Genomic DNA, 12353 nt, shown 5'->3' on the forward strand with positions numbered 1-12353 from the left:
CTTTTTAGAATTGTAAACAAAAATGTATTCACACGTTTGTCTTTCGAGTTAAAACATACTGAAACAATGTAATACGGTATCCACCGGCAGCATACGACACCCTGCTCCAACAGAACAACACTGGGGAACACGTGGTATGTTGTTCTGTTAGAGCAGAGTGTCGTATGCTGCCGGTGGGTCATGTATTACATTTGTTCAGTATGTTTTACCAAGCCAAGAATATTGTTATCGTGTAACACGCAAGCAGGTGAAGCCATATCAGGACAGCGTGCTTTTCCCACAGCCCTTCAGCCCGCAGTGTTGCGGTCCACCACATAGCGCTGCAGATAACAGGGGCTACCTTTGCCTTACTTAACAACAGTCATTGTGTGGACTTTGGAAAGGTTTATAGCCTTGGAAACCCCAAGGGGTTGGAAGGCATTTGAAACTCTGCGAATTAGGCAACACGCACATTTCTACAGCAGGCTCCTTAACCTGTCGAACTATGTTATAATGTGAATGTCATCCGAGCCACAGAGCTACACGTATACTACTACACAACGCCAAGCCATAAAACCCACGAGGTGAGCCTCGCGCTGTATGCTGTTTTTGAATTTCGTTGCATTGTGACGCGAACAAAATACCTGGAGTGTAGGCCACAGGTGGAGCATGACCCCAATAAGACGAAACGCTGCGTAGTAAAGGAGTGTAAGCCACAGGTGGAGCATGGCCCCAATTAGACGAAACGCTGTGTAGTAAAGGAGTGTAAGCCACAGGTGGAGCATGACCCCAATTAGACGAAACGCTGCGTAGTAAAGGAGTGTAAGCCACAGGTGGAGCATGACCCCAATTAGACGAAACGCTGCGTAGTAAAGGAAAGCTGAAACTAAACGGCAATAAAGTGAAGGCAGCGCCGCGCCAGGTGGGGTTGCCCCCCCCCCGCGGGATTCATTTGAAGGAATCGATCCCCGCGTTCAAAGTCTGGTTTTAGATGTTTTAATTGTTTGGAGAAGATGCACTCTGTACTTTACTCATACTGTCAATAATGACGTGCATTCTCTTGTTGTGCTCCAGGCGTTAAACAGGGCTCTGTTACACTTTTCAGCAGGAATACTACTATATCCCTGCAAAACTGGGCTGATTCCTGGAAATTACTTTAAAAAGGAGGGTGACGGAGTTACGTCCAGTTACATTCAATGTAACACTTTAGTTTGTTGGATAAGTACCGTCTCTGTCAGGTCTAGTGTTTAAGTGCAGACGCTGTGCACTTTTTTTCGCACCCAGATGTTTTGTCTCCTAATTGTTGTCATGTAAGTTGCTACATCGCCTGTGCTTGGCCATCAGACGTTTATTAAACTCAACTTTATTAAGTGCGTGTCTCACTTAAGCCACCTCAGGCCGGACGTGAACTGTAAAACCAAAAATAAATAAGTCGCTTTGTTTCTCTCTAATCAACACGACGCACGAAGTGCGTTGAAATGAACTTCTAAGCAGTGCAGCAAACCAACAACAGGTACTTACTGAAGCCAGACACCACACGGCAATGGCCAGCACCAGCAGAGCAGCCCTCATGGCGACGAACGCAGTAATGAATGGCAATCTTCCTGTCACAAAAGGAGGCAATCCAATTCAGGAGAATTGGGGTCCCCGCGGACTCCGGCTGCGCAGAAACGAAGCTCTCCCAGCGCCCGCGCGGAGTCTGCGTGTCCGCAGCGTGCGCGTATTCCAGTCACCGCCTGCGTCCCTTCACCTCCGCCGGGTGCGCTTGGTCATTCACCCACCGTCTCCTGCAGACGCTCCCGCGGCGGCGGACAGAGGCTTCCACCCCGGCCGCTACTGCTCGCTGCCCGTGTTCCAGAGGACGCGCCGAAAGCCCAACTTCATAAGTTGACAGAAGCCGCTCCGGCGCGGAGGAGAAGGCAGCCGCTCCCAAGTGCCTGAAAGGGCAGAGGGGCGCACGCCTATCCTCCCGCGGTGTCTCCAGTGAGGCTGGTGCAACTTGGCCGCGAGCGCGCTCCGCCTGCGCGGGGATGGGGAAGCTGCTAGGCAGAGTTAGGGGGCTGTCAGCTGCGGCTAACGAGCGCAGCTTCAATGCTCGCTGAAAGGGAAAATCGTTTCCTCGAGCAGTTAACCCCCGAGCTGCTGACGCGAGGCACAGTAGCGGCGACAAGGGCCGCTTCCTAGAAAGCGCGTGCTAGCAATAACCAGCCTAGGCCCCCAGCCTGTGCATCTCTGGCGGAAGTACCGGCCACGCGTAGAAGGATGTTCCTGCACCCTCTAGCAAGGTGTACGCTATCGCAGCATTACGTGTCTTGCTGCTGGTTAAGCAACGCGCCTGCAGACGTCTCCCAAAGACGGAACTTTCTGCCGGAGTCGGCTGCCTCGCAGGATGGCGTGGTATGCTATGTTTGAGGGCATCTGTAAAGGTCAAGGATCACGATGTGGATGGCTGTGTTAAGTCGGCAAGATAATGATCTGCCTAAGGAGAGTTTCCCTCTAAAGAGTGGGGGACAGGGAGGTCGCACACCTCCCCGACACCATATCGTGGTTAGCAATATGTGTCTTGTACTGAGTATGACAAGCTTTGCAAGCTTCTGCAACACCTAAGGGTAAACGTCAGTGGGCGATTGTTCCCTCTGGGAGGTTGAGTTGTACAACCTTGCGCAACACCTGAATGTGATAGGATTGTAGGCTTTTCCCCACCTGGTCGGATTCGTCTTCTCGGGGTGTTTAAGAATTCTGGTGAAACATGGCCCCATCAGCTTTGTAGAAATGACCGTGCTTTCTGGGTTAGGGTGCTTCATCCACCAACCAATGGGACAAAGAGGCTGATTCATGGAAAAAAGCAGATAAATACATTTTCTGCGCAAATTGCCCTTATATGCAAGTCGCGGACGGAACGCCCCTGACAAGCCCCAACGCAAAGCAAAAAACAGCCAGTACAGCTACCTTTGCGTGCTCCCCCGGGTGCGAATACATGCACCCTTCAAACAGTGCGTGGGGTGCCCTGCAAACGAGCCTGCATGTCAAAGACCCTGCGCAGGGTCCCCCGTAACCTTTACTGGCATCCCGACAACATGCGTACAATGTATCATAACTCTGGTGAAACTCTGAAAATCTGCGTGCAAATCCCCATAAAATGTTTCTTCTCCACACTACACTGCGTACGTGCACACCTAAGTCCAATAGGATCCCCAGCTGTGTACACGCACCCCTAAATCCGACATACAAACCAACCTCCGTTCTGTGATTGCTATGCGCAAGTATACTTACGCCTGCCTTCGGGTGGCAGATACACGGAGGGATTGCGCGGTCACATCCATGAATATACTTTGTCGTGTGCATTTGTGGGGGTGCTGTGGATTGCATGTGGCCCGTCCCTCCTAACGGCCACTTTTTCCCTTGTTGTTCCTAATTTTCCAAGTTCCGGTCCCTACTCCGGCTTTTGTGCAGGCCTCACCCATGCTCTGTGTGGTGTCTCGCACAAGGCACTCGACTGCTCACAGAGACACACAGAGCCTGCGCGAAGTCCACACAAGTTAGGAAAACGTGCTGCGCAGTCGATTCCATGAATCTACAGTGTTTTGCACACAGAATGATGTCAAAATCCCTGTTTTCCATGCAAATAATCCATCAATCGGCCCCAAAGCCTCACCACCTGTCTAGAAATCATCATACTTTCTGATTTATGGTAGTTAGTCCATCTCAGGGTTCCATGTCTGGCTGCCAGTCAAAGAACCATAAACAGTTTATACATTACCATGCTTTCTGGATTACGGTGGTCTTTCAAAGGGCTCTATGTCTGGCTACTAATCAGATGAGGTCCCATTAGCAGAATAGACATTACCATACTTTCTGCCTTTAAGGTGGTCCATCATAGGATTATATATCCTTCTACATTAAGACATATACGTTCTGTTATTGATATACAGTTGCATGCAGATACAATACCACTAGACAGTACCTAAACAGCACTTGCAGGCCAACATTGGTGAGCAACCAACTGGCCGTTGAACCAGGCAAACTTACTCGGACACATTTCAAATCACCAGAATTTGGGTGTTTTTGGCAAAATCAAGTTTCACAAACTTTATCCAGGATTCAGGCAAAGTGTTTTGGGTAAGTTTGTGCTAAAATTATATAAATGAAGTATGTTTGGTTAGATTTTGGTTGAGTCTTAGTTGGAGAGGAAGAGGAAGTGGTTGCTGAAGCAGGTGAAGGAATATGATTTTGTTGAGAGGTACAAGGGCAATATGATGCAGTTAGGCGAGAGGTGGAACATTGAAATAGGACTTAGTTGAGGCAGAGGTCTCAAATTACATAATACTTAACTGAGGGAGGAGAAGAAAAATAAAATCTGATTCAGGGAGAAGTAGGACATTAAAATGGGATTTAGTTGAGAGAGGTAGAATATTTAAATAGAATTGACTTGAGGGAGGGGAAGAACATTGAAACAGAGTAGGCTATCTTTTGTGACTGGAGCTGACTACCATTAGGAGAAAAGAGAATACCAGTGATTACCTACAGGACACACACACACACATATACACACATACTACATTTCTTGTGAGTGACAACAGAGTGAGGAGAACATCCCACAAATGTTTAGAGCAGATTTTAGACTACCACATGTTTTACCATTCGAAGAAAATGATGTGTTTCTTTTCGTTAACTCTTCAATTCCACCTGCTATTGTGTGGAGATAAAAAAATCCACACAAAAGCATCAAGCTCTACATTACCGCATGTGAAAATCCCACATATAGTGATATGGTCTGTGGGTGGACCTCTGATCTCTGTAAACCAATGTAGGCCCACTTCTTAAGAAGCAAGTAAACATTTGTCCATAAAGCAAGTTTATTGTACAAACGGCTGGGAGGGACTAGATGATGCCGTAGAGTCAAACTAACCTGAGTCTCCGAGAACCACACAAAGATCTCACATTATATACTTTCTGCAACAGTTAACACACTCCAACTTATTTCATTAGAGAGTCATCCCACCAAAAATGATTGCTCAAACCTATGCAAAGAAATCTAATCTCCTTTAGTTCCCACGCTCTAATTGGATACATTTATTTAACCACCATCACCTTTCAACATACATTTACATCATCTCATGCGTACATCATGCCCTTTCACTGGATCCTTCCGTAGTAGGTCATGATGTTGTTACATGGTTAAATATTCTCAAAACAAGCATAATTAATTACTGATTCCATCTGGTCAAGGACCTCTAACCCCAATCGCGATGCATTTGGTCTTTGCAAGGACACTTTAACAATACGAGGAGGGAGAGAAACAAGCAAGTTCCCTTTGAACTAGGAATAAGTATGTTATCCGCCCAAACTTGCTGGCAACCTCATTTCACACTAATCTATACAACTACCATTTCAGCATGGATGTAACGCTCACCTGGTTCCCACGGGGGCGTTGGTCTAGTCTGGATTGCTGTGGCCTCTTCTAGCGTGATGCGCAGGACCCGGAACACCGATTGGACAGGACCTCCAAATCATGCTTGCCTGGCCCGTAGGAATATCCTTCTGCAGATGAGAAAGGGGATTAAAAGTCTGCAGAATAGTGTGCTAGCACCCCCTTTTCCCCTTCCCCCTTCGTTCCTCTCTAACTTCCTCCAAACCCCGGTTTAAGCTCACCTTATGGTTTGGAAGGATGAACTCTCCATCCTGCTTCTGGTGCAGGGGCGCGTGTTCATCCAGTTACTTCAATGGTTTTCAGAATGGTGCTGGCAAAATCCACTTGACTTTCTTGAGCGATGCGCCGTAAGTATGAAAGTTCAAAGTTCAAGTGAGGCCCCCTTTATGTTGTATTTCTAACCTGTGATCTGTCCTTTATTTCAGGTGCAGAATGAAGGCCATGCGTCGAGGGGTTAAACTGCCGAGGTGAGTAGTGATGAGGGAGATCCCTCTAAATGTCCTTATCATTCCCCAGAAATGTCTCTTGTCCTTTCCCCATAGGGGCCGTGGTACGGTACCTGCCAACGGGGCGGCGCTGACCCGAAATGTGGAAAAAAAGCCGGTAAGTATTATGGCTGTTAATCAGGCTTTCCTTCTGTGTTCCTTCTGCTCACCTTTTGTTTCTTCCTCTCTCCCCTAGGTGCAGAGATGTGGCGTCCGATGCTGACAGCCGCGATGGAGCCGGGAGATGTCTCGAGGACAGGTGAGTGAAGCGTGGCGCTGCAGCGAGCAACGCAATGCTTTTAAATGGAAGTCTTTCTTCAGGGATGCTGGCGAGAAGATTCCGGATGCAGGTAAGAAGTTTGAAATAGTCCTTGGTTTTCACCTTTCTCTTCTCTTCCTTCCTTGCAGGTCTTCCAGGTTCAAGGCGGGCGTGGCTGGAGTCCAGGAGCAGGAGCAGACACACAGTGAGCGTTAAGCTGCAGGAAGCAGAACAAAGCGAAGCATGAGCTGCTGTCTGGGCGTGGCTTAAATAGCCTCCAAAGAAGTCCCAGGTATGTATCCTTCCCCAACTAGGTATGTATCCTTCCCTGGCCACGCCCGAGTGAAAAAATAGTCCCTATGAAAAAATAGTCCCTTTCAGGTCTCAGGGAGGCCTGAAGCGTGCAGCATGGCCAGCATCAGGTAAGTGCACAAAACACCTCCCTTTATGAGCCTGGCGCCTATGGCGCCAGGACTGATGTCCAACATGACAAAGAGTCCCTATAAGGGGCCGCTGGGCTTTTACCCGAGGGCATGATGCCTCCTTCCGGGGGTGCTGGGCCTGGCCTGGTGCTCCGGGGGTAGGCATCATGACAATGGATCTATGTGATTTTAACGACTTAAAAAATAAAGGGCCTGAACACGACTTTGGCAGTAACGCCGGCGGTATTAGCCCTACCGCCGAACTCCCCCGCGCTAATAGCGCCGGATCACGAGTTCGGCGGTAATGTAACCGCGGCGGTAATGTAACTCCTCATTCCTCATTGGGCTCAATGGGGAAAATGTGCGCTCTTACCGCTGGCAGATTTCCCGCCAGCGGTAATAGCGCACATTTTCGGCTTATTTCCCCCTAGCCAAGAGCTGGGGTGAAATCCGCCGAAGTCCTGATTTGGCGGACCCTTAAATCCGGCGGTAATAGCGCAACCGCCGGATTTAAGGGTTACCGCCAAAGTCGTGATAAGGCCCATAGAATGACCTTTTTACAAAACAAAAAAACGAAAAAATATCACTTTCTTTGTGGAGGGGGCGGTTACCCCAAGCTCCCCATTTCCCCATGTTTAAAACAACACACCGACCCCCTCCCCACCAGATTAAACCCTCTACCCCACCCCATATATATATTTTTTTTAAATGTGGTTTTTGTTATTTTTTTTTATTTGATCAAATTTCATTCTTTATTTTTCATTTTTTTAAATCACTGGATACCTTTCAGCACGCATGGCCTCTGGCCACATCCTGGTCATTCCTGAAAATCTGATCAAAACCCATAAACCATATGTTCACTCTGCCCTTAACCATTCCTTTCAAAAGGGTTCATTACACTGCTCCAAACTGACTCAACCAGGTGGTCAGACTTCCCTGGAAAATGAATAACAGGCTCCCATGTGCTTAAAAAGATTACATCTCCTCTCCACAATAATACCAAGTCATAAAACCTAAGCCTGGCCGTAGCTGATCATTTGATATTATCGCAGCTGCCCACTGCCATCCCCAGCCATCAACCTGGCTCAACCAGCTTTCCTGGTCACATAGAGTTTATCTCACCAATGCAGGTGTCTGGAGCCTGCACAACCCCTAGCTATGAGGAGACTCACCGTATACAGATTTGTGTATTTACCATGTACCCTGTGTTCCCCAAATCTCCCAGACACATGTCCGTAAAGACCCCTGTGTATGTATGTCTGAGCATGTATGTTCAAGACTACCGCGTCCCCTCACAGTGGTCTCTCCATCTGCAAATCACATATTCTGTGCGCATAAGAAGCTCCTCGCTTCCCACCTTTGGGCGCTATGTGATACACCACGTGATTACATTGTTTTTCTATTACATCAGCAGATTTGACATTATGTTGCTACGTGTGTGCAAATCTAAAATGTATCAACTAGACACAAAGTAACACTAATAGTAGCACTTATCCCATTCTCCTTAACTACACTCGATACACACTAAGTCACAACAGTGCACCAACTTCGATGTCACTCCAGTCACCAATATGGCACATGCATACATTAACTAATAAACCAATTTCTTGTTCTTTTAAACCCTGTTCTTGAGGACATAAGGCCCTACACACATCTCTCCTGCTAGTCCCACCATGGGCATACTCCTCCACTGAACAAACACAACTAATTCCCCCACCAGTTCCACAATCTACCTGCTGCTCCACACAATCATCCCAATTTGTTGCAGGGCACAACACAAGACAGCTTCAGTCTGAGTGTCCATGTGATATGCAATGGTAGTGGTTCTAGACTTGGACAGAGTCACAGTCATCATGACTGCTGCTTTCGGTATCTTAGTAGAACAGCATCGCAAGAGCATCTACCAGGAACAAAAGAAAATAAGAAAAAAGACAAAAACTGGCATTAAGATCTTGAAAGCTCAGCTGATCCAAAATGGTACCCAAGAAAAAAGAGAACCCAACCAAGGGTAATTTGTAATTCCTGCTTCTTTCTCCATGACCACCACCTAGCTTGTGTAATGGGACAATTGTTTGAGTCAACGTTCCATTTTCTGAATCGTAAGAAGGTACTAAAGTGCAGCACAAACTCCCATTTTTTTTTTTTACACATCCCTACCTCCATAGCTGTCAGGAGGTCAAGGATTTACCTATCTTGCAAGGCGACAAGCCTCAGGGCCTGTAATTCTTCACTGAATGCACTAAAAGAGGAATTCACAAACATTACGAGTTCACAGCAGCGGGCACTGGAGTCATTTCGCATTCATGAAAGCTTGAACACCAGGGGCCAAGAGAGATGAAAAGAGCATCTCAGTTCGACTGAACAGTAGGTACTGCTCAGGAATGTCCATCAGAGCCTTTATAGATGTTGAGGATATCTAGTTATATTGCCTAATTCGTCTCTTCACTATCCGACAGAGTCATTAAATTGTCTGTATGAGATGACACAGGGGACGCAAGGGGCACATGCACAATGACACAGGGGACGCGAGGGGCACAGGAATTGCCCTGTGCCCCTTGCGTCCCCTGTGTCATCTCCTACAGACAATTCAATGGCTTTGGGCACCGGGCAGACAAGTACCAAATGTTCCTGAGTGGTGACAAGGACAGACGCGTACAGTTTAGTGAGACTGCACACACCTCTCCAGGCTGGAGGTAATTGTTGATACGCAAATCGTCCACAAGACCAAAACACATCAAGTGCAAATGTTTTTCCAGGCAGATCAGCAATGCGAAGCGTGTGGCTGCAGTTCCCATTTGTACCAACAGGCCCTGTGCCATCACCCTTAAAACACAGAGAAAAATGTGTAAGTAACTGGATCTGAATAGGTTTCTCTGGCTCCTTGAGCCATGTCAGATATTCATGGTACATAGTCCAGACATTTCCACACTCTTGGGTAATTTGTGCCACACCTTCGGCTGAGAATCTCCTAATTTCTCTTGATCTGCAACTCTTCTCCCCTTGCTCCCATTGATTATTTACAATGCCAGCCCCTTTTAAATTCAACTGGACTCTTTGCGTACAACATATATTCCTCTGCTCTTTACAATCTATAGTCAAACATTCCACATCCAAAGGAAAGATAGATGATGCGACTGATTTCCCTTGGAACTGCCCTCGAACCCTGCACAAGGTTAGATGCACCTGACACAGTGTCTCTGCTAACTCTATTTCATAAGGAAACAATTGTCTATGGACACCAGAAGCATGGGGGATAAGAGAGCAGTTATAGCAAGATCCTTTGCATCTATCACACCCCACCCTCCTCATATGTTTATACCAGACATTGGGGGTCATCAGGAGTTGGGCGGAGTGGTAAAAAGGCAGCGGTAAAGCTATTACCGCTGCATTACTGCTTTTTGCTGGATTTGAAATTCTCCCCTTACCGCCCATTTTTGGCACTATTAGCGTGGCACTATTAGCGCCGTGCTAATAGTACCCAGAATGTCCAATTGGGTTAATTGAACCCAGTGAGAATGGGGATTTATCAAGCTTCCTGCAACTCCAGATCCAGCGCTAATAGTGCTGGACCGAGTTGCTGTAACGCAATTCGCGCTTGCGGTATCCCGGCGGAATTACTACTGGGATACCAACAGCCTCAGATAGAGCCCCTTATCTGCTGCAAAGTCATGTGCATCCACTATTGGATCTGAATTCATATTATCATAATCACTCAGGAGCTCAGAATCAATGCTTTTTTGTGGCCTCAATAATTCTTCATCAAGTCCATAGTACTATACATATTAAAAAAATTCACATTCATATTGTCTGTCATGCCTGAACCAAATAACAAAAAAAAGCAATAAAAAAATAAAATCAAACAGTCAAATATACAAGTCCAAGGTTTCTTCTTTGTATTTACAATATCAGTCCCTGGTTTACATTTGCTCCCCCCTTTTCTACTGGAATGAACTGTGAAACCTTAGGGTATACTTAACTTTAAGTCTACTTTTGCTCCTGTGCCAGTGGAGGGGCACCGGTATCCCTTTGCACGTCACTGATGGGAATCCAGCGTGTGTTACCCTCCACCTTCACAGCAGTCAGATTTCCCCAAATCACTAGGTGTGAGACCCATGGAAATGCTGCTTGTTCCAGCATCTGATGAAGGAACGGATGAAAACCAGGTCCCCAGGCAGCAACTGTGGCTGGTGTAGATCTTCAGATTCCTGGATGTTTTCTCCCGTTGATTGTTGGTGAAAGAACACAACCTGTGACAATACAAGTCTGACACGCTTGGTTAAAGCCCTAAGGTATTCCCTAAATTCCTCACCAAGAATTTCTGCTGACTTGTGTGCATCTGATGCTGTGAGTGCATGTAAGAGTAGTGTGTGTTGCCTACGCCCAATCACAATCTTGTGTGAACTGAGCTGGTGCTCCTTTTCTGACTGAATTCCAAAATAAAACATGGCAAAAGGCAAGCAGTACAGCCAATTCTTACTTAAATCACTACACAATTCTGACAAACACATTTTAAGAACTCTGTTCAAATGCTCTGTGATCCCGTTGACCTGAGGTTAGTACATTGATCACAACCTGTGCTTTATCACCAAGAGCAAAGTGATTTCGGAAAACGAGGCATTAAAGAAGTGGGTTTCCATTGTCAGACTTCAGGGCCTCCCAAATTCCCTATTGTGGAAATACCTCCCTCACCAAATGTGTTGCTGCAGACTTAGCATCAGGGTGTACGCAGCGACCAACCTCAAGCCATCGGGAAAATGGGCAAACTATTACAATAAGGTATCGAAAATTATTACATCTTTGTATCATATCTACAAAATCAACATGGAGCTCCCAAAATATGAGATCATCAAATTGAAGCAAAATTACAATCTACCCATTTAATAAATAGCTAAGGGTATCCAACGAAAATCGGGAGTACAGCTTCTAAAAGTGCTATAATAAGAGACAGAATGTCTCTTATTCGTTAAAACATGCTAAAACAAAAGAATGAAAGACCTGTTTGTGTGTGATCTTTTGCCACCTCAGTAGGCAAATTCGCAAAATAGTTTTGAAAAATTGGCATTTTATTCAAGACTTATCTGGCATGGAAGATCCTCCCTTGTTCAGCTTGAAACGAGGAAAGTACCTTATGGACCAGTTGGTACATGCTGATATACAAAAACAGCCAAGTCAAACTACCCTCTGGTCTAGAACAAAACCATGTGCAGCATTTTCCAACATATATTTCTGATGTCTTTGCCTGCAATATATGCCAGTATTAAAAACCATTTGATGCTGGCTGCCCGCATACATGTCCTTGATGGCTCAGCCAGTGTCCCAATGTAAGATCATATTCCTGTTGGCTTTGCCAGGAAAAAATGGCATCCCTCAGTATGAAAACATGTGCTGGCTTCATCAATGTAAACCAGTATGGCCATGTAAGAATACTAATCATGTTGGCTTTACCCTTGAGACCTAGTAAAACAGCTATGCGACAGTAAGAAAACATGAAAAGACTGGCTGTACCAATGAAATCAACCACCTCACACATCAGAACACTTGCATTATATTTGCCCACTAAGACAACGTGAGTGCTCTGGCCTCTCCTAGCCACTCACTCTGTGATCACCGACCAGTGAATATGCTCACTCAACAGTCATCATCGCACACACGCAACCCCCACTCACGAACAGACTCAATAATCTCATGCGAGTGTAGGAATGCTTTAGTTAAATGAGATCAACCCATTTAACTAGAACATTCATACACATGTTCAGAAATATATTCACTGAGGGTGG

The 12353-nt window shown here is 46.2% G+C and overlaps 1 protein-coding gene across 1 annotated transcript in view; it reads right to left on the bottom strand.

Annotated features, from left to right (window-relative positions):
• VIPR2 (vasoactive intestinal peptide receptor 2) overlaps positions 1 to 2199 on the bottom strand; it is a 1176106-nt gene extending 1173907 nt beyond the window's left edge. Inside the window, exon 1 of the mRNA XM_069647991.1 lies at positions 1501 to 2199. Coding sequence (XP_069504092.1) covers positions 1501 to 1551 — 51 coding nt within the window. The 5' untranslated portion in view covers positions 1552 to 2199. The remainder of the gene's footprint in view (positions 1 to 1500) is intronic.
• Positions 2200 to 12353: the final 10154 nt, after the last annotated feature.

This window comes from Ambystoma mexicanum, chromosome 2q (assembly GCF_040938575.1).
Source record: "Ambystoma mexicanum isolate Mex_15411 chromosome 2q, UKY_AmexF1_1, whole genome shotgun sequence".
NCBI classification, from domain to species: Eukaryota; Metazoa; Chordata; class Amphibia; order Caudata; family Ambystomatidae; genus Ambystoma; species Ambystoma mexicanum.